Source organism: Ambystoma mexicanum, chromosome 3q, assembly GCF_040938575.1.
Source record: "Ambystoma mexicanum isolate Mex_15411 chromosome 3q, UKY_AmexF1_1, whole genome shotgun sequence".
NCBI classification, from domain to species: domain Eukaryota; kingdom Metazoa; phylum Chordata; class Amphibia; order Caudata; family Ambystomatidae; genus Ambystoma; species Ambystoma mexicanum.
The window spans coordinates 813,811,564-813,834,740 of record NC_090926.1 but is presented as its reverse complement, the minus strand read 5'-3'; the positions used below and the strand labels follow the sequence as shown (position 1 = coordinate 813,834,740).

The 23,177-nt window shown below is 50.5% G+C and overlaps 1 protein-coding gene across 1 annotated transcript in view; it reads right to left on the bottom strand.

The window, feature by feature from the left end:
- Positions 1–23,177, bottom strand: part of SPAG9 (sperm associated antigen 9) — a 2,727,931-nt gene that overhangs the window by 1,960,110 nt on the left and 744,644 nt on the right. Inside the window, exon 10 of the mRNA XM_069654919.1 lies at positions 20,940–21,092. Within this exon, the coding sequence (XP_069511020.1) occupies positions 20,940–21,092 (153 nt within the window). The remainder of the gene's footprint in view (positions 1–20,939; positions 21,093–23,177) is intronic.

Here is a 23,177-nt window from a genome sequence, read left to right as displayed (position 1 = left end):
CCCGTGAAGTCTCACCTTAGGGTCAGGAAGGATGAGCTCTCCATCCTGCTTCTGATGCAGGGGCGCGTTGAAACCCAGTTACTTCACTGGATTGAGGATTGATGGGAGTTCAGGTAAGCTTGACTATTCAGGTAAGGCTCTGTAAAAGTTCAGTTGCAAGTTCAAAAGTCCAAGCTTAATAATAATGTTCATTGTCTTTTTGCAGCAAGCGCTAATGCTTATGTCTATTTTCCCCTTAGGGGCCGGGGTTCGGAATGCCGGAGATAGGGCGCCGACCCGAAGTGAAACGTGCAGTTCCAGTTCCAGTAAATGGCAGGTTAGTTCTGGATGAGCGCTCGGGAACTGTCTTTGCATATGCTTATTCAATGTCTTTGTCTTTTTTCCCCATAGGGGCCTGGGTCCGGAAAATGCCTGGAAGCGGCAAGACCCGAAATGAAATGGGAATGACCCAACAGGTAAGTCTTATTCCCTTCCTTCTCTCACCTCTTATTCTTGTCTTTTTCTCTAGGCTCTGGGAAGTGGCTGTGTATCCGGATGATCGCTGCTGAAGATGGAGGAACCCAGGAAAGGTGAGTGAAATGCAGCGCTGCAGTGATCGTAACGAAATGCTTTTAAAAATAATGTCTTCCCTTTCAGGATCGTCGGTGATGTCTCTGTGGTGCAGATTTAGCTGGTAAGGTCTCTTGTCTCCCTTTGCAGGTGACCCAGGATGCTGACAGGCGAGGCTGAAGTCCAGATGCAGGAGCTGGCACGGTGAGCGTCCAGCTGCGAGGAGCAGAACAATGCGAAGCGCGAGTTGCTGATCGGGTGTGGTTTAAATAGCTTTGGAAGAAGTTCCAAAAGTGTATCCTTCCTCCGATCAGGTATGTATCCTTCCCCGACCACACCCGGGTGGAAAGTAATCCCACAGGTAAAGTAGTTCCATTCAGGCCTCAAGAGGGCCTGGATGTGGCAGCATGGTCTGCATCAGGTAAGTGCACATTAAAACACTTGAACACATGTCTAGCTTTATGAGCCTGGCGCCTAAGGCGCCAGGACAGGGGTCCAACATGAGCCTGGCGCCTAAGGCGCCAGGACTGCGTCCAAAGGGCCCCAGCTTGGGCCCGCTGGCACTCCCCTGGGGGAAATGATGCCTGCCTCTGGGGTTGCTGGGTCGGACCTGGCTCCTTGGAGGTAGGCATCATGACAATAACCAGTGCTGCCTTTCCCGTCTGCCTCAAAGAACACCATCTTAGAAAACTGGCAGAAGCCTGATACCACTCCTGCTGTCTATAAGGAGTTGGTTACAAAATATAGACCATCAGCAATTGATCCCGATTTCGTCTCCAGACACCCTACTCCTGTGAGTTTGGTAGTACAGGCTGCTTCTTCCACCTCCTATGCTATTAACTAAGGTGCTCATCAGTCAGTTGTGAAACGTTCCAAAGGAACAAGTCCACGGTCCAAAACTATCCTTACTGATCCTACCACTTAAAAAAAAGAATCAGAATGTCTTGCTTCTCCTGAGGGTACTTCTAATACCAGTCTTTAGTACCAAAAGTCTTTGACTTCACTTCTTAGATGGGAATTCTTCACTTCCTTGGTTGGGTTCCAGGGCTCTCTTTAATACATAATCTGCAAATAGTCTCTTGTGACTTCTTGGATTAAGCTCTTAATTTCCCTAATTGGGTTATTGGGTTTTCTCTCCTCTTTGGAGAACATTCTCTGGGATCTCATATAAATTCTCCTTTCTTGGTTGCAGCTCTCTAAGCTTTGTTGTGCTTTAGTAGCAGTGTGTTGCAATTGCTTACTTTCGGTAGATTCTGTGCAATCTCTGGTTTTCTCTTCAACACTATATTTACTTTGTATGATGTGCCGAATTAGTTCCCCCTTTTTCCATGGTATTTTCTTTTCTCTTCACTCATTCACTTGTCAAAACAGTTCTTTCTCTAGAATCACAATATTTGAATCTTCTGTGGTTCACATTTAACTCTATTTCATATATGCTACTGGAACGAGTTAACTGTGAAATATCTCCCTAGGTCCTCCGGGGCTTCCCATTCTCCCCTTTGTCTTTGCATTGACAGGAGAACGTCTTCTGGAACCTACTTCTGTAGAGGCCCTTTTTCTGTTTGCGACTCTATGACACCTTCTCCCTGGTGTCTCTCGTTGTACTTTCCCATGTCTCTGTGGAGTCCCGGTCCCTTCATGCATGACGATACACGCCATAGGCTTCTCAGGTTGGTGGTATCGGCAAAGTTGGTTGAACCCTTGGTTCATCATGAACTCCCTCTCATGGTCTTACCACCACCACTTATTGGGCTCCGGTCACTTTTCATCGTTCCACTACTGATACCTCATAGGATTTGGTATATCAAAACCTTCTAATGTAGGCCACAATATTAGCGACCTTGGGGAGTTCATCACGGGAATTGGAGTCCTTGTCCCCCAAAGGGGGAAGTCTCTTTCGGTGAGGTCCCACTTGCCTCTAGCCCGAGGGATGGTATTGCATTCTGGCTCACCTCCCTAGCCTCAAAAGAAGGGGCTCCCCCTTGAGCAGAAAGGATGAATGCCTTCGATTTGCACAATATCCTTCCATCCCACCTGATAGATATGACAACAAAACATGACATGCTAGCAAAAGGTGTTCTCTGCTGGGAGTATGGCACTTAAGTACATTAATACGTCTTGCGCATTAGCGGAATATACATTCACCTTGTGGAATGTAATCTGCCAAGCAGCTGATAATATTCCTGAGTCGGAGAGAAGGGATGGCTTCAATAACATCATTAACGATAGTATGGAAGCAGCAAGCCAATCTCTCCAATGGGGATAGGATGCATCAGACCGTGTTGGTCGCTTTATGGGATCAAGTGCAGTCATAAGGAGATTTGCATGGCTGTGCAAATCTGGATTCGCTCCTGATGTCCAGTCAAGACTTCTGGACGTGCCCTTCGATGGGCCAAATTTTTTTGGGGCCAACGCTACAGCTTAGAGAAGCTTCAAGCTTCTAAGGAAGCTGCAAAATCCTTGGGTGCAGCCTTCCGTCAACCTCAGCAGCAGCACCCGCCTTCCCAGGGTATGAGGGGCATCCTTTTCTCTTCTACTCTTCCTTTGGACAAAGAGGTAGAGGTCAGCCTGCCCAAAGAGGGCAAAAGAGATTCCCACTGGGCTCTAGAGGTCATGGCGGAAGAACAGCCCAGGCAGTCACCATCTGACTACCCTCTGCCACAGCCCCAAAACCACTCTGAGCACGTTACGCTCAGGACTCCGGTCGGAGACAAGTTGACTCAGCATTTATAAGAATGGCATTACATTACTTTGGATGCTTGGGCACTGCAGTCCCTCAAGGGTACTGCCTCCCATTTCTAAAAAGGCCCTGTGAGGGGTCAGAAATGAGAGGCGGACACAAGGTTTCTCATATTCTTGTTCTGTCGTTTTTATTAAAAACGCCGCTCTAGCCCTTTTATAAAAAGGAACTTCCTTACCTCGAAACTAAAACTAAGGATCTGTCTTTGTCAGACTGTCAGTAACTGAAAAGCTGTCCCTGGGTCCAAAACATCCTATCCTGACCCTCAAACTATAAACACACAACAAAAGGGTACAAGGAAATGTCTTTAACTTGATGTTGGCAAAAAAAAAAATCAAAACCAAAAGTATAAGATTGGCTCCCATAAAAATGTGCTCCAAGGTAGAGACCCTTGGATCCAGAGGGTGGTGCCCTTCCCCTGGATTCAGAAACATGATGGCAAAATAATGTCTTTTAGCTAGAAGCGTGCGCCAGGGATCGTTGCACAATTTTACCATGTTGCCGTCATGATTCCTGCCCCTCATGTCCCCAGCCCTCCAAGATGTCAGGCTGGAGACAGGCCACGATCACCTACATGGCCCTCAAGGGCCTCTCCATCCCTCCAAAGACCCACTTGGAGTCAGACTTGGCGCTTGTGGCACCAGACTCACTCACTCCCATAGGATAACATTGGGGATTGGACTTGTAGTGCTTTGATGGGGACAAGATGGATGTCCCCACATATTTCGGTTCCCAGAACTGCATGTGCAGTCTAGTCGTTTGGGTATGTTTCAGCCCAGAAACACCTGGGATATCCAGAGACTATTTAAGCCACGCCCAGGCTGAGAAACATGCTTTGTGTTTTCTGCAACTGCAGCGTGACACTCACCGTGTTCGGATCGGTCTCCAGTAGGCCTACATCTTTCTTCTCCGCTCAGCTCCTGCAAGAACAAGAACACCGTTAGGAACAGCCTTACCTTGCGGCGCTTCTGCCCATCATTCATTGCTTCTTCTGTTCTGCGGGCATCTTCGGTGGTGTCATTCCCATCCCAGCACGCCGCTTCCAAAGGAAAAGGGAAAAGAACAGAAAAAAGGCATTAGTAAGCATTCAGCAAATCTTTGTTTATCTTTAAAGACTGTATGAGCTTCAAACGCTTACCTGAATCCCAGCCGCTCTGGGGGAACTTTGTCTCCGGAACTTCTCATCCATCTGCAAGAGGGAAAAGACACTCCAGGTTAGCGTGGAAACATCTAGAGGCACTGCATAGCGCTCTTACCCACTGCATTTCTTCTTCATAACCGGCATCCACGCTGAAAAAGTCACGGCACCTAAAAGACACAGAAAAATAACTCAGTTCAATACAAATACGAAAGTGTTGCATCGCGCTCTCACTCACCTTCAGCGCTACTCATCTCAGCAGCACATCGCCATCCCCAGACGCTGGCCATCATCTAAGGAAGGAAAGGAACGAAGTTAGAGAACTGTTCAAAAGACTCATTACACTTACCTGTCGGACTCTTGTCAGTGACGTAACTAGGCAGCAACAAGCCCGCATCAATCAACGCGCCCCTGCGCTGAAAGCAGGATGGAGAGCACACTTTCCAAGAAAACAAGGCCCAGTCTCCAGTCAAGTAGACTCCAGGGAAGGGTTCGAGGTGTTAAGAGGTCAGAACAGGCTGAGTTACGTCCCTGTGGATACCAGGTGAGCGTTACAGTTGCACAGTTCTTTGATATAACTTCTACTGTCTGGTGTACTCGCCTGCCAGGTTCCTTGATACAACACAATAGCATATGCCATTAGGTGCTTGGTATATCTATCTGTGGTAATATTTGCGCGAAAGTATTGACTCAAATTTCTCTCCCACATTGGCATCTCATGCATCTGAACTTGTTTGGGGGTTGTCTTTCTACTGTGTCTTGTCTGCATTCAAAAATTCTTCTTATTGGGTGTTGAATGTGTACTTTGCCTTAACTGTATTTAAACAAACTGTGTTTTCTGCTTTAGCACTCTTGTACCTTTCTGTCACTTGTTGGTGTACTTGTTGGACCGCCCCAGAGTTCACAGCTACTTTGGGCAAACTCACTGGCTTTTCCCAGCATCTCCGATGCTTCTTGCGCTTCTGCAATGTCTTCTTCACCTGCCTTCCAGTTTGGACTGTGCAGTCGTTCCTCCAGCATCCTGCACGGCTCTGCAGTTACACGCCAGCTTTCCCCTCTCAGGCTGGTGTGGAGAATACCGTCTTGTCGAGCGGGCCCACCTCCATGAGCTCCTATGTGGCTCCCGGCATCTCCACGGCCTCTCCTGCTCACACACAGCTTCTCTTCTCCTGTCTCGGTGGCCTTCTCTGCTTCTCCAGCCTTGCCAGTGTGCAAGGTTTGAAAAAACAAATACTCTGCATGGTGTGCTTTCAGCACCTGTCACTTTGCACAAACTCCCTTGTCGTCCTCCTCGTCTCAGTACCTGGGTGGGTATGGGAGTTGGAGTCATGACTGTTTGCGGCTTTAAAGTTTCATAGCTCTCAACTCACCCGCTTTTGGCGGGTGTCACCCGCCTTGAAAGCAGATGAATCACCCGCCAAGTCCCTCATACGTCCATTCACTTCTATGGGCCTCTCACCCGCCAAAAATCGGGTGTTTTCACCCACCTTGCTGACAAAAAAGGTTGAGAGCTATGAAGTTTCAAATGGTTTAAGTGAAATCAATGAGAAAAACCATTTGAAAGTTTAAAGCCCAAAAACAGTCATGACTCCAACTCCCATAACCATCGGTTGGAGTCTATCAAGGGTCGGTCTTTTTGTGAATGGTTGGATCCGGGTTTTTGTGCGATTTCTGTAATTGTGTTCTAGTGTTTTCCATGTGTTGCTGTCATCTTCTCATTATAATTGTGATAATTGTCATATTGATGTATGAATGGAGTTGTTTTTAATTCAATATTAGACGATATATTTTTTTATCCTTTCTTTCTGTATGCAACATTTATTGTTCCCCACGTCTGGGCCAGTTGGGACACCTGTTATTTCTGGTAGTTCTCCTTTCCCCCTTTCACGCTCCACACAGGCACAGTATTGATCACTCGCAGTTTGGTACATGTCAGACAACTAGAACCTAGCCATCCCCTGGAAGAAGCGTTATCATGTCATTAATTCTGCATCCAATGTCCATTACTTGCAATGTATTTAAATTATAAGCTCCCACTACTGATCCAATGTCTCCGGTGTCCGGTCAAAGTTTAGAATCCAAAAGGATCGAATGCCATAGGGTCGAGTCAATAGGACCTAAAACAAAAGGGTCGAATTTTTTTTTATATATATATATTTTGGGGGGTTTCCATATAGGAAAAAAAAGTGTTTTTTACCACAAAAAAGGCAGGTTTGGGGGGGGACCTCCAAAAAAAACAAAAACAAAAAAAAAAACCAAAAAGACCCATTTGTTCTTAGGTTTTCGATCCTTTTCATTCGAACCTTTGACCTATAACCGAAAAAACATAGGAAGTACTATTTCCTTGTTCAAGTCGAAACAGACGGGACCTTGGGCAGAAATTCTGGGTGTGTCCGTAGGACTACTTTGTCCTTGTGAAAGGTAGTATATGTTTCTGAGGCGACCAGCGTCTGGATTTCGCGGATTCTACGAGCCTAGGTGAGGCAGACTAGTAAGGCTGATGTCCACAGACGCCATAGGCTCGAACGGTTTGTGTGCCAGAGCGCCCAAGACTATGTTAAGGTCTTACAGAGGGTGCAGTTTCTTGACGGGCGGGTAGAGCCTTGCGAGTCCCTTCAGGTGTTTCTTGACAATAGGATTGGAAGAGAAGATTCCTTCCTCCGAGTTCCTGTAAGCCCCAATGGCTGTGAGGTATGTGCGGCAGGTGTCCACCTGCACGCCTGAGTGGGCGAGGTGCGCTGAGAAGGAGAGCATGTCGTCCAAGGTGCACGCCAGGGGGTCTATTCCCTTGGAGTCTGCCCAGTGGCAGAATCTGGTCCATTTGCTTTTGTTCTGGGCCCTGGTAGCCTTGCTCCTGGCGCCCTGTATGATTTCCAGATTGGCCTTTGAGAGGCTGAGGTGCCGCAGCGTTACCTGCTCAGGTACCACGCTGTGAGGGCTAGTTTCATTGGTGCATGGTGGATGACTTTACCCCCTGCTGCGCCAGAAGATGTGCTGGGCCCGTCGGGAAGTGAATCAGGGGCACTTCCGAGAGACTGAGCAGCTCCGAAAACCATGGCCTGGCCGGCCACCATGGAGCTATTATAATGATGAGGAGTTGGCGAGACGACTTGATTTTGCAAATTACCCTGTGAATCAGGGGCGTGGGTGGAAAGGCGTAGGTCCACTGGAGGTGAAATGCATCGCCCAGTGAGCCGGGGCCCTGATCTTGCCAGGATGCGAACTGTGTGGACACTTCTTGTTGTACCAGGTGGCAAAGAGATCCACCAGGGGTGACCCCACCTGTTGAAGATCTCCTGAATAACGAGGTTGTTTAGCTGCCACTCGTAATTGTCGGCTCCCAGCCTGCTGAGCCTGTCCACTTCCAGGTTGGATTCCCCAGGGATGTGACTGCTGGGAGGTAAATGTCGTTTTCCAGGGCACACTCCCACATGTTGATCGCCAGTCTGCATAGAGGAGGGGATCTGGTGCCTCCCTGCTTGTTGACGTAGTACATGCTGGTCGAGTTGTCCGTCTGGATGAGGACAACCTTGCCCCTGAGAAGTGGTAGGAATGCTTTGAGCGGCAGCCAGATGGCTATCAGCTCTAGCCAATTGATGTGGTATTCCTTCTCCATACGAGTCCAGGTGCCGTGGACAGAAAGATTGTCCAGGGTGGCTCCCCTGCCCGAGAGAGAGGAATCCGTGGTGACGGTGGCCTGCGGAGTGGGCGTTCAAAAGGGCTTGCCCATCCGTAGGTTGTAGTCTCTGAACCACCAAGTTAGGTCCGTGTGGAGAGATGGAGGAACATTTATCATCTGGGATTGAGAGCCCCGCTCCTGGTTCCATGAGGCCCCAAAGTGCAGCTGAATCCTCCTCATCCTTAGTCTTGTGTGCGGGATGGCTAATAGGACCGCTGCCATTAGACCAAGGAGATGTTGGTACCACCATGCCGAGGTCACTTTTCTGTTTAGTAAGTGGGTGGTGGCCCTCTTGATAGCCAAGATCTTGTCCTCCGAAGGAAATACCTTCTGGGAGCACGTGTCCCAGATGAAGCCCAAAAATGTCAAGAGTCTGCGTGGGTTGCAGACTTCTTGAGATTGAGCGAAAAGCCCAGATCGTGCAGAGTGTTCATAAGGGCATGGGAAGAGTGCTGAACCACTTCCGGAGATGAAGCCCTGGCGAGCCAGTCGTCCAGGTATGGGTAGATGTGGAGGCCCTGCGCTCTGAGAAGGGCCTCCACTGCATTCATGAGCCTGGTGAAGACCCCGGGGGCCGATTGAGGCCAAATGGAAGAACCTTGTACTGAAAATGGTAGCCCATGATCCTGAAACGAAGGAAAGAGCAATGGGGCTGCCAAATCAGGACGTGTAGGTACACGTCCTTCAGGTCCAGGGAGCACATCCAATCTCCCTTGTGGCGTAACCATCTTGAATTCTTGCAGGGGTAAGGAGAGGTTGAGGGTGGAAAGGTCCAGCACAACTCTCAGGCCCGCCTGGTTCTTCTGCTGAATGGCGAAAATTCTGGAGTAAAAGCCAAAGACTCGCAGGGAGGCTGGGACTTCTTCCACTGCAGGACTCTCTACGAGCGACTGGATCTCCGCCAAAAGAGTTGCTGTCCCAACCTGTGGGAGTGGAGGGGAGGAGAGGATGGGATAGGGAGGCGGGACCCGGTGGATACTACAGAGAGGATCCAGGGGTCCGCGAAATTCTGGTGCCAGAAATGTGCATGGAGAGCAAGCCTGCCCCCCACCGGAGCCACGTGGACCCGAAGGAGCGTGTCATGCCTTGTTTCCCTCGGAGGCTATCGCGGAGGAGGGGGACTGGAAAAAGCCCTTACCCCCCTTTTTTTTGCTTGCACGGTTCTGAGATTGTGTGCGGTCCAGCTGCCTGGATCTACGCTCCTGGAAACCTCGGAATCCTCCGTACGTACGACCAATATCTGAGCGCTGCTGAGATTGGGTGTATGATTTGGGCGTGGTCTTTGTCAAGATGGATAAAGACTTGGCCGCTTGTTCGCTGTTTTTCTTTTTGTCCAGCTCCTCGTCCTGGAGGAGTGGAAAAGGTCTCCCCCTCCAACGGTAGATCTAATATGTGTTCCTGGACATCAGGGTTGAACTTTGTTGCCCGGAGCCATGTTGTCCTTCTCATCTCCGTGGCGATACAGATGGCACGGCCAGAGGTGCCAAAATGGGGCACAGTGGATTCCATGAGATCATGCGCCACAAGCTTGGCCTTTGCTAGCCCCGCCTTAAAGCGTGATTGGCTCTGGGTGGGGAGTTCCGGAAGGAAGTCTGTAATTTCCCACCATAGTCATTGGTTGGCGGCAGCCAGAATGGTATTGGCCTGATGAAGATGTAAGGACGCGTTGGAATAGAGTTTCTTGCCGTATGCCTCCAAGATCTTCTCCTTGCCTAGCGGTTCTGCAGAGGAGGTGGCTGAGGACGACTGAGGCTTGGAGTATAGTGATTCCACAGCGATCAACGAGGAGTGTGGCTGAGGATGGCCCGAGAGCAACAGTGTATCCCCCTCCATCTGCCTGTACTTGGCGTCCAGGCGTCGATTGACCAGCTGGGCTGAGTGGGGTTTGAGCCAGCTTGTCTTGGCCAGGGAGACAACATCGGTCTGCAGAGGAATCCCCGATTTGGCAGAGGGGCGTCGTGTGTGGTTGAGGTAGGCCAGATACTGCGCCAGCCCAGCAAGACGTTCGTGGAAGGCCCTGGCTGAGGATGGCGCGTCCGGATCCTCCTCCTCATCTGTATCCTGTGGATCTGAGGAATCCTGTGGAGGAGGAGTAGTTGGCGCCGGAGGTTGGGGGTACAGGGACTACGACCGGAGGCTGAGGAGGCGGCAGAGGCTGGTACGGAGCTGCCTGAAGAGTCGGCTGAGGAGCCGGAGGAGGTGGCTGCGCCAGGGCCTGGGGCGCCGATGGAGGCGTCTGTGATGCCGCTAGCATTGCAGGAAGGACTTCCCTGATGGCGTCTTTGAGGACAACGCCCATCCGAGGTGACTATGAGGCCGAGGCAAACACCGTTGCCCAGCTGGCGGAACCCGGTATTGGCAATATCGGTTGCCACCGTTATGGCGTGGTCCGACGCCACCTCGCCCTCTTGCAGTATTTCCAGGGCCTCGGACCTCTTGTCGTCCGGCAGGAAGTCCACTATGGGGGCCAGCTTAAACCAGAGCTCCCTGTCGTAACGGGCCACGATCGCCAGGGCGTTGGGCGCTTTGATCGTCGTCGCCGCCGACAAAATGACCCGCCGCCCCATGGCGTCCAACTTCTTTCCCTCGCCGTCCGGCGGGGAATTCGACGTCGAGGCTCCTGACCCCGCCGCTTTCTTCTTCGCCGCCGCGACGACCGAGTCTGGCGTTGGCTGGGCCCTGAGGCACAGGGGAGCGGTTTCGGGGACCCGGTACTTCTTCTCGTACCGGTCCCGTTTGGCTGGTGCCGTGGAGGGGTTTCTGAGAACCGACAGGCCCTCCTCCCAGATGTCATCGATTAGGGGCACCGCGATGACCGTCTTCCTCTTGGCCTCCCGGCGCTGATAGAGGAAACCTTCCTTTTTCTTCTCCTCCGGGCAGAGCTGGAACAATTCGGACGCCCTGGCGATCATGGCGTGGAATGAGCCAATCTCGTCGGGCGGCGAGGCCCGTGCGACGGGAGACCCGTTCCGTCGTCGTCTTCGCCCTCAGAACCCGTTGTCGAGCCCAACGCACCGTCATCTCCCGACTCGTGGGAGGATGAGGAGGGAACTGTAGGCCTTACGGGGGCGAGCGGAGGAGAGGGTTGGGTCCTCCGTCGTTTTTTCTGAGGACTTCCCGACGGGCCCGGTTGTGGGTCCTCCGGCCTGGGCCGTGGGAATATCGTCCTTATCTCAGAGCATAAGGACTGGATGGCAGACAAAATGGCCGCCGAGCCATCCTGAGGCCTAGGATCCGGCTGCGCCGGAAGGGAAGGCCGCTCTTCCTCACCATCGTAGTCTTCCTCGGTTATCTCCCGAGGATCTTCCTGACGGGATCGAACCTTCTCGAATTTGATCTCAACGTTCCTCACGGCCTCGGTCAGTTCCTCCTCCGAGGCTGACTCCGAGCTCGAGGAGGGCACCGTGCCCCCCCTCGCTTCTTCCATCATGGCGGCCACGACGATGGGCTGAAAAAGGATTCCCTCCTTGGCGGCAGGGAAACTCTAGTCCCGCAGGCAGTCTCCGCTGGCAGTGTCTCTGCCAGCTTGGCAAGAGTCGCCGCGATAGCCTCGATAGAGGCCTTCGCCTGCTGGGTAGGGGCCTTCACCACCTTAGGTGCGTCCCGGGCCTTCTCCTTCGGGGGAGGGGCGACGCCTCGCTCCCCCTCTTCCGAGATCGGACGGGGCTTCTCCGGAAGCTTACCCGGGGTCTCTGACTTTCTCTTCCCCGAACTGGAGCGTTGGCTCGTGGTTGACGGTGCCGGGGAAGGTGCGCCCTGCCTGGCGACCAAAGAGCCCGACCTTTCGGCGCTCCCGGAGCCAGCGGACTCGCAGCGCTTGGCCTGGTGTTGGGCCCCCGTCGCCGGGGCGCCCGCACAAGACTTAGAAGCCCGCTCGGACCCTTTCTTCTTCTCACCCGTCGAGCCCTTCTCCAACCAGCTTGCGAGACGGGATCGACGGTCCCTCATGGTCCGCTCCGACAAGTTCTTGCAGAACTGGCAGTCCTTCTCTACATGAGTCTTGTCCCCATGAAGACAGAGGCATCGCGAATGTTCGTCTTCCTTAAACACATTCTGCAGCCCGCATCCAGGGCAGCTGCGAAACAGCTTGGTTCCGGCCGACGAACTCGCATCCTGGGCCATCTCGAAGTAGGCCGCAAATCTTCTGGAATCCTCCAAGAAGTTGATTCGATGAAATCTTCACCCTGGAGGGGCGTAGGAAAATCCCGCAACGGGTAGCCGTTAACGGGAGTAGAAACGGTGGAGCTTGAGGCTCGATTAACCGAAAAAATGTGAAAATACACCTGAAAAAGCGCCAAACACGCAGTAAAAGCTCGAGAGCTAAGCACGAGGATCCCAACACTTGAACGTGCGGTAAAAATCTGAAGATGGCTGCCAGAGGCGGGGCTTAGGTAGAGGGCAGTCATTGGCTGTGGTCAGTATGACGGAGAGATCAGTGATTGGTTACTACTAGGAAAGACAGATCAGAAACAAAACTGATACTGATTTTTTCTTTACCGAGGATTCCCAGCCTGACGACGGGGAATATTCATGAGCATGTGAATCCATGCCAGACCCCATGCTGGAGAAACTGTCTTTTCTCTTGCATGCGCTGCTTTTCCCTTGCAAGCGCTGTATTCCCTTTACTTGCTCTAACATGCACGTTTTTTCCTTTGCATGCTCTATGTCTTGTTCGATATCTGTCACTTTCTTGCGTGCACGGCTTATTCTCAGTTCTTACTTTATTTTTCTTATTCCTTTACAGGCATCGGTTGGAGCCGCGATGACGGAAGCTGAGCGGGATCGTAGCCGGATGACTCCGCCGGTTCGGGAAGCCAAATAGGATCACCAGGTAAGCGTAGCTGAAGTCGCGGGTCTGGTCTGTAGAAATTAACTAGATCTGCACCGATGAGCGTTACGCATGCAGCAGAAGGGGGTTTTGACTAACGAACCGCCATGTTGGGACAGCAGGAAGTTGCTTGTGCTCCTCATCCCTTACAAGCCTGGTGCCAGAGGCTCCAGGACAGGGCCCAGGTGGTTCTTCTTGGTCTTTTGCAGGTGCTGGTATGTTCCTGAAATGGTGCCAAAACCCCTACCAGTGTACTGGGGAGACTACGCCTGTGTATTCCTGGACAGCTGACTGTGACAGTAGGCACCACTATTTCCTCATTTAGGTGGAACGCAGACGGAACCTTAGGCAGGAATGCTGGGTGTGTCCAGAGGACCACCGTGTCCTTGTGGAATATAGTGTATGGCTGCGAGGCGGCCAGCGCCTGGATTTAGCTGATTCTGCAAGCGAGGTGAGGCCGACTAACAAGGCAGTCTTAATGGTGACCAGCCTGATGTCCGCAGATGCCATTCGTTCGAATGGTTTGTGCGCCAGGACGCCCAGGACTATGTTGAGGTCCCACACAAGGTGTGGCCTATTGATGGGCAGGTAGAGCCTGGCGAGACACGTCAAATGTCTCTTAATTGGTTTGGAAGAGGAAAAACTCTCCTCCGACGAGTTTCTGTACACCCCATTGGCTGCCAGGTAGGAGCAGCAAGTGTCCATCTGCACCCCTGAATGGCCGAGATGTGCCAAAAAAGAGAGCGTCGTCCAGGGAACATGCCAGAGGGTCGAAGCCCTTAGAGTCTGCCCAGTGACAGAACCTGGTTGACTTGCTCTTATATTGGACCCTGGGATCTGCTCCTGGCGCCCTGTATGATCTCTAGATTAGCCTGTTCGAGGCTGAGATGTCCTAGTGTGACCTGTTCAGGAATCACGCTGTGAAGGCTAGTTTCTCTGGTGCAGGGTGGAGGACCCTGCCCACCTGCTGCGTCAGAAGATGTGCTGGGCCTGTAGGCAGGTGAATGGGGGGCCTCTCCGAGAGGCTGAGAAGCTCTGAAATCCATGGCCTGGCTGGCCACCACGGAGCAATTAGGATGATGCGATACTCCTTGATCTTGCATATCACCCTGTGAATCAGGGGTGGGGGAGGAAAGGCGTTTGCTGTTATTCCGTCCCACCTGATCTGTAATGCATCGCCCAGGGAGCCCAAGCCCCGACCGTGCCAGGAGGCAAACAGATGGCATTTCCTGTTGCCACGGGAGGCAAAGACGTCCACCTGAGGGTGACCCCATTTGTGAAATATCTCCCGCAGGACTAGGTCATTCAACTGCCACTCGTAGTTGTCCACTCCCACATGCTGACTGCCAGCCTGCACAGTGGGGGGTCTGGTACCTCCCTGCTTGTTGACATAGAACATGCTGGTCGAGTTGTCTGTCTGAATGAGGACGACCTTGACCTCGATAACCGGAAGGAAGGTCTTGAGCGCCAGCCTGATGGCCTTCAATTCCAGCCAATTGATGTGGTACTCCTGCTCTTGCCGGGTCCAGGTGCCATGGATGCAGTGGTTGTCCAGAGTGGACCCCCAACCCTCGAGAGAAGAGTCTGTGGCGATGGTGACCTGTGGAGTAGGCTGCCAGAAGGGCTTGCCCGTCCACAGGTTGCAGTCCCTGGACCACCATGTGAGGTCTGGGTGAAGCGACAGAAGAACGTTGATCATCTCTGACGGATGGCCCAATTCCTGGTTCCAAGATGCTGCAAAGTGCAGCTGTATCCTCCTCATCCTGAGTCTCGTGTGGGGGACGGCCAAGAGGACTGCTGCCATGAGACCCAGTAGGTGTTGGTACCACCAGGCCGAGGTCACTTCTCTGCTGAGGAAGTGCACCGTGGCCCTCTTGATGACTGTGATCATGTCCTCCTAAGGAAAAACTTTCTCGGAGCACGTGTCCCAAATGAGGCCCAAGAAGGTCAGTCACTGTGTGGGCTGCAGCTGCAACTTCTTGAGGTTGAGTTAAAAACCCAGCTTGTGCAGGGTGTCCATAAGAGTGTGGGAAGTATGGTGCACTGATTCCATGGATGTGGCCGTAACGAGCCAGTCGTCGAGGTACGGGTAGAAGTGGTGGCCCTGCGACCTGAGGAGGGCTACCACAGTGTTCATCAGCCTGGCAAAGACCCTGGGGGCCGAGTTGAGGCCGAAAGGAAGCCCCTTGTATTGGAACTAGTAGCCCATGATCCTGAATCGTAGAAAGGAACAATGAGGCTGGCAGATCGGGACGTGTAGGTATGTGTCCTTCAGATCCAGGGAGCACATCCAGTCTCCCTTGCACAATGTCTCCGCTATCAAAGCTGGCGTAACCATCTTGAATTTTTGTAGAGGTAGGGAGAGGTTGAGGGTGGAAAGGTCCAGCACAACTCTCAGACCCACCTGGTTCTTGTTTTGAATGGTGAAAATCCTGGAGTAAAAGCCCAAGCCTCGCTGGGGAGCTGGGACTTCCTCCACTGCCTGGCTCTCGACGAGCAACTGGATCTCTGCCAAAGGAGTTGCTGTCCCAACGTGTGGGAGTGGAGGGGGTGAGAGGCTGGGATAGGGAGGCGGTACCCCGTGGAGACTACCAAGAGGATCCAGGGGTCCGCGATAGTCTGGCGCCAGAAATGTGCATGAAGAGAAAGCCTGCCACCCACCAGACACATGTGTACCCAGAGGGGTGTGTCATGCCTTCTTTCCCTCTGAGGCTGTTGCGAAGGAGGGGGACTGGAAAAAAAAACCCTAGTCCCTCGCACCCCCTTTTTTGTTGTTTGCGCCGGTGCTGGGACGGTGAACGGTCAGGCTGCCTGGACCTCCACTCTTGGAAGCCGCAGAACCCTCCGTACGTGCACCCCTTCTCAGAGCGCTGCTGTAACTGGGTGTACCTTTTGGGTATGGTCTTTGTTTGAATGGATAAAGACTTGGTCGTTTGGAGCTGTTTTTCTTTTTGTCCAGCTCCTTGTCTGTTGTGGAGTGAAAGAGGTCACACTCTTTGAACGCAAGACCTAAGATGAGTTACTGGATGTCTGGGTTGAATTTCGTAGCACGAAGCCAGGCTGTTTTTCTCATGTTCGTGGCAATAGAGATGGCACGCCAATCCTGCCTTGAATCGGTATTGGCTCTGCGCCAGAAGCTCTGGGAGGAAATCCGCAATTTCCCGCCGAGTCTCTGGTTAACGGCTACCAGCATGGCATCCACGTTGGCTTGACGGAGGTGCAAGGACGGGTTGGAATACAGCTTCTTCCCGTACGCCTCCAAGATTTTCTCCTCCTTGCCTAGCAGCGCCACCGAGGAGGAGGCTGAGGACGACTGAGGCTTGGAGTACAGGGATGCCGCAGCGATTACTGATGAGTGGCTGAGGATGGGCCGATAGCAAGAGTGTATCCCCCCTCCATCTGTCTGTACTTACCGTCCAGGCGTTTATTTACTGGCTGGGCTGAGTGAGGCTTGAGCCAACCCTTCTTGGTCAAGGCAACTACGTCCTTCTGCATTGGGATCCCCGTCCGGGCAACGGGACGTAGTGTGAAGACTTCCGCGAGGAGCCCCTCTGCTGGTAGCTCGACCTCGGGTTGAATAAGGCCCAAATACTCTGCCAGCCCTGCCACACGTTCGTGGAAGGCCTTGGCTGAAGATGGCGTGTCGGGGTCCTCCTCCTCATCTGTGTCCACCTGCGGAGGGTCCGGCACCGGAAGGGGTGGGGGGTGCTAGGAGCCGTGGGCTGAGGTGCGAGGACCGGAGGCTGCAGCGAGGGCTGGTATGGAACCGCCTGCGCAATCGCTTGGGGGGCCGGAGCAGGCTGCTGAGGCCTAACAGGGACCGGAGGAGCCTGTACTGGGACCTGAGGCGCTGGGGCCATTGGAGGGAACAAGCCCCTGATGGCGTCCCTGAGCATGCCTCCCATCTGGGGAGACTTCACGAGCCCGAGGAACCTTTCAAATAACCTGTCCTCGCAGGCTGGAGCCGTTGCATGCCCTTGTCAGGATTAGTCAGGCGAGTACAAAGGCAGCGAATATGGCAAGGGAAATGTGCACCCAGGAACAACGACTCAGGTATGCTAGAACCCAGGAGTGCAAATAGAGTGTGACATCAAAACCAATATATGAAAAGGGATGTGGGGTAAGCACCTGACCGCGAGGAAAGTCGGCAAGCGCCTTACCCCCAATTGCTGTTACAGGTACTGACAGCGCTAAACCCACGTGGAGGGCAAGCAATGACAGGATCTGTGTACTAACACTCTTGATGGTATTACATAAGGGAACTTAAGAACTGTACTCACGAGGACGAGAAAAACCTCTTGAATGTCAGCTAGCCCACGAATCCTGTTGAATGAAACTGGGACCCCGAAAGGCTAGAACAGCAATGGAAGGAAAACTAAATACCTAAGTTGGAATAGTGTTTACAAAATAGTGAGGAAAACATAAGCATTCACACAGGAGCTAGCTACTACTGCACACCACACCTAATAATCAAAGGGAAAATAAATGCAGAAGTGCAGTGGAAAACATGGAATGGATCCTCTAGAAAGTAAGGATCAGGAGCAGGGAAAAACGAAATAACCTATGCAAGCTTCTCCCTACCCCTCCAAGGGAAAGACAGGAAACTAAACTAAGAGGAAGGCTAAGGCAAACGGGTAACAGCAGCAAAGGACAGAGTCAAAGAAATATAGAACACAGACAAACTGGGCTGCATCAAAAAGGGGAAAGCACTGAGAAATGCTGCCTGCAAACAGAGGAAGACAAAAAAGGAATCAAGGGAGCAGAAATCAATTAGCGCATGAATCCGAAATTCAGGGCGGAGGAAACAAGAAAACAGGAACAAGGAAGTAGGTACAAAGGCAAGGAACCAGGAACCAGGGACTAGTCAAAAACAGGAACACTGCAAACGATGACCAGCGCTGGACTGAAGTAAGACTGAGGCTTTTAAAGCTGCTTAACGAGCACACGCCTCGGGTGTGCTGATTGCTGCACCTGCCGCCACAGCTGTTACCTATCCTCCACCCAACCTTGTGTTGCAAGGGTGGAGGTGGAGGTGGAGCAGTGGGCCAGGCATTCTGGGAAGCATAGTCATTTGGTTAAAGAAGCATGCTGGCTGCCAAAAACCTGGAATGGATCCGGAAGGGAAGTAGCTTGGAAAATAGGGATTTAGCGCTCCCAAATCATCACAGCACTGTAGCATAAAGTTCGGAGGAAAAGTCCAGTAGGGAATAAACCCCAAATCATGCCCCCAAATGGTGGGAACGGGAGCGAAGGGAGCGAGTCGTGACAGCCCTGCCCATATGGACGCAGCGGGAACCTGCCTTGCGCAAAGGAAGGGTAAGCTGTAGGCCACATAACTGGTTCACATCAGTCCCACCTGGACACATGGTCCTCCACCTGCCTTCCTTGGAGCGGCGTCGACCGGATGTCTGGATTTTCTGGCGCGGCAGCCATTTTGTTGAGCTGCCTTCCACGTGCCTGCGTCGTGTTGTTCGGCTCATTGGGCCCCGTCCTGTCCAGGACTCTTGAGTGTGGATCATGGGGCCTACCCTGTTCCTCTGGCCGAGGCCCGGTAGCTGTTTCGCCCTCAGCGGATCTGCAAGTAGAACTGCGTAAAGGCACCCCCTCGAACATGCTGCCGGTACTAGGGCGTAGCCCCTCGGGTGAAGACCGGGTAAAAGAACCTTCCGGTCCCTCAGCACCGTCACCAGGAGGATCTACTGAACCCTTCGGCCTGTCGGCCGGTAGCTGATACATCCTCAGTATTTGTGCTGGTACCAGGACCTGGGCGAATCCTTGGGAAGCAGTCTCCCTTGCGGGGTCCACTGGAAAAGTGCGGCCCTACCTTGGGCTTGGATCTATGATAGACAAAGTCCTTTAGGTCCTTTGGAGGCGATCTGTGGAAGAGCTCCCTCCACCTGGCTAGTCTGTTCTTCAGAGACCTAGAGGATAGCGCGTTGCTGTTAGGGAGAATTCTCTGTAAGGCTAATTTCCCGAACCTAGTGAGTCCCCCAGCAGCTTGGCTGGATTTTTGGAGTTTATTTTTTTCTCTCCTGCTAAGAGTGAGATTCTTTTGCTCCCACTCTTTGACATGATTTGAGGTGTTCCTTTCACTTTCCATGTGTTTTATGGGCTATGGGGTCTTTTACTCCATAGGGTCTCATGTGTTTTTTTTTATGTGGGTTACACAGCACCCTCCGTGCCGTAACCCAGGGGTGTCGTAGCGACCCCCCAAAATAGACTCAATACCCTGGGACTGACTACTGTCTCACAGGGCATGTAAAGTCACCATTGGCTTTACTAATCGCACATTATGAACAGAAACCAGTACAAACCATCATATTGTGGACGTACTGGTCGGGGCAATTCGATTGCCCCGGGGTCTGTTGTTCGAGGGGGCAGGTCTCCGTCCCCCCTGATCGAGTTTTGGCTCGTGGCAGTGGATACTACTTTTTATATTCGACCACGAATATATCTCTATGCACCCCGGCAACCGGAATACCACGGTTTACCACTACCTCGAAGAGAAGGGTAGTGCCTTTTAACCAGAGAACTCCGCGGCTGGTTTTTTCCCTGGCAGTACAACGACCTTCATCTTTCCTCCACGGCGAGACCTCTTCTCCCTCTGGACGAAACACCGACTTGCACCTACTGCCAGGAACAACTGCCCCCGCTGGCGCTTCCTTCACACTTAAGGTACTGTGTCCCACCTGGCTTCCCTTGCGACAGATCGTTCGGGGTGACAGTAAAGCCTCAACTTTCTAACCTGGGCTGGCCTGGGACAACCTAGCTAACTTTTCCTGACATTAATTTCATCCTTTTTGTGCGAACTATCTACAAAGACTCTTTGGGCATAACCCCACTGGTGAACCTGGACCCCTTCTGCTTGCTCTCTCCAAGAGTGGGCCTTGCAATTGACTTCCTTGCTCTCCAGTAGAACTCTGCCTATCCTGCCTTACTGTGGTTCTTTGAAAAAGTATTGAAACTTGTGTGCTTCTTTAACTCTGCCTTTTTCCCTCCCTTTCTTTACAAACTTATTAGAGTGTCATCTTATGTTAAGCGCTCACCTCTGTCTGAAAATAAGTGGTGTTTCTCACTAAGACTTGTCTAATAAGTGAATAGGGTTGTATATATATGACAGTGACTGTGTGCTAAAATTACTTACCTCTTTTTTGCTAGTGTGATTTACAAGTGTGTTTTTAAATAAATAATTATATACTTTTACACCAAAGCTCTGGTCAGTGTTTGTTTGTACTACTGTGTCTCTGTACCTATTGTGTATACTCTGCATACTGCCTAACTCTTCTTGAGGGAAGTCTGACTGCTCAGCCACAGCTACCAAGTGAATCTGTGTGGTACAGACTGCTACCAAGTGGGTTTTAAATCTTTTGCAGCGGTCCCTAAGGGAATTGCACAGGTTTCTGCCTAACAGTTGCACGCTGAACAAGCTTGCCAACCGTAATCTGGGCCAAGCCAACGTAGGCAGAGAGCGTGGGGGTCTGAAGTTGGGAAGAGCCCATTGCAGGATGGACACCTGCTGAACCCTGTCGAAGTTGACATGCGCCGGGGAGGAGCGTGACGCCGGAGGACCGAGTACCTGAATGATAAAAAAGACAAAGAAGAAATATCAGCGCGTGGAATTATATGGCCAAAGCCAAACCCAGGAGCACTGGTGAATTCGGCCCGTTCCTGCCAACGCGGAAAATGGGACTGAGGTGTGGCGCCAGAGGGCAGAGTCAGGGCAGCGCATGCTCGCAAGCCTGCGCCTCTGCGTGCCTCTAAATTTAAAGGGGTAGAAGGTTTTTTTCTGGTGAAAAAGGTTCCGTCTCCCCTCCCTTGGAAGGAACGCCCATGCAGTATGGAAGAAAGGGGACGGGACGTAAGAGTAAGTTATCTACCACGGCATAACAAAAGCAGTAAACCAAATTTAAATAAAGTTGAACTCTTATAAAAGAGGGACAAATTAAGGGTTGAATTAGCAAACATTCCAATCAAAGCCAAGGAAATGCTTTATGATGACACTCACCTTTTCAGATCTTCTTCCAATTCTTTGTTTTTCTCTTCTAGCTTCTGCTTAGCTTGTTTAATAGCAAGTAACTCTCCTTGCAGCACATCTTTCTCACATGTTAAGTTATCCACCTTTACGATTAAATCATTCTTCACTACATTCAGGGCATTCCTTAAAAAAAATTAAAAAAAAGACATGTTACATACTGACATGACGAGGAGGAGGAAAGAAAATACTCTTACTAAAACAGATGAGGTGAAACCACTTTTAATCTGAGATCAACGCAAGTTACAAGATATAGAGAACTGGCCTACTTGCCCCAGTCGTATTGGTATCCACAAAAAGATGGCTAAACCAAGAGGCGTCTACCCTGAGGAATTGGATGGTTAACAGTAGGAGTATCTAACCCCTAGATTCAGCACAGTGGTTCTCCCCTCTATCTCAACCCCATCTTGAAATTTTTCCATATCCCTGATGTGAAGTTTTCACCAGACATTGTGATCCCTTTTTATGAGTCCAAGGTTTATGGTAGGGTGAGAAACTCCACAGGTCCAAAGAGAAGAGCTAAACAAAATTAAGGAGAATACTAAAGGACAAAGATGTCAGGATCAGTACATCAATATCTGTACTGAGGGCATATTCTAATTTTACCTGAAGTCCAATGTCTGGTCACTCAAATAAATCACACTACCAGAGACATGGCCCTGTGGAGGAAACTGTAGGATCTGCTGGACTCACAAACAAGACCTTTTCGGCTGCTCCAAAACCCACTAGAAAAAGTGGCGAAGCAGCCCCTAGCCCTAGTTTTCCTTCTGTGTACCCCTGGTCCAGACCGCCCAGTGCTTGTAGCGAAGGACCCTCTCATAGCTCATTCCCTTGCTGATCTGTCCATCCCTAAACCACTTATACTAAGAAAGACTAATGACTACCCCTCTCATCGTCCAGGCAGGTTGGGTAAAGTGATATATCTGTTAGTCACATTTGTTTATAATGCAAATCTCCTATTGCTAAACCAGCGTACATAACCGTCTTACTTATACACTTTCACAAAATACAAAACATTACAAATCAATAATCATAAATGTGTCTACATCAATTTATTGTCAAAGGCACATTTAGAAAATAAAAAAGAGAAAAGAACGATATATAGATATCAATCAATAAGTGCATAATCAGCTGAGTCTAATCTTAAAAACATGATAGGGGTTAGAAAATACAATGAGAACTGGCTGGTATTGGTGCAGCCGTATTCTAGATATTAGACTTTAGGAATTAATAAGTCTTGTCTTGTGTCGACATGTTTCGGCCTTGTTGGAGATTGAGACACTATCTCTAGTGTCTTAACACCTGTGGTTTTTCGGCCTTCTTCAGGACAGACAATTTCTTTTATCCAAAATGGAAATCTCTTTCATATACCCCGGTCAATTTGAATAGTCTAAAAAAATACATATAAAAATATTGTAAGCAACAATAGTCTCAAATACCAATATAACATATGTTGTCCAATGTAAGAGATTATTTGTGCAAATGTTAACAGGTTTGTACGCTATCTATCTCCTCTAATTCAAAAGTTCATGCAAAATGGAGAGAAACACATATTTAAAACACATCGTAACTAGCATTAAAGTCCCACTTTTGGGACACCAAGCACACAGTATATATCACACTAGACCACAACTTACATCCTGAATGGACGTGAGAAAAACGGCTACAAATAGCTGTAATAGTGTAGAACTTCTCATCACCGGGGGTGCATAGATCGCCTGTTCGTTTATTCACCCGGCCCGACAATTAATGGGACCTACATTTGAGTGGAAAACAAATCTTATGTCACTTATTGTCTCCACAAGTCTGTATTATTTCAGACAAACTGTATATTTTTCATATTTGACTGCTTACTGATCTTGTTTTTAATTATTTTTAATTATTTTTAATTTTTGTTTTTAATTATTACCTCAATTTTTCATATATCTTATCACGGGATAACTACAGATAGACAACACAGAGAAATTGGAAAAAATGCCTCGCTTCAGTCGACTTAGTTGGCTCGGTTAACTCACCTCACTGGGGGAACATAGTTCTGCGAGCAATAAAATCTACTATGCGTTGGGACACTCAGGCGGTTCTGCCTATTTTCTTATCCAGTATCAAAGTTTACAAAGAATCTTCAAAGCAACTCGAACAGTTGTTTGTCTGAAAAATGAAACATCCATTTCCCCATTTTTAAAGAATTAACACATATTATCGCATTCTAAA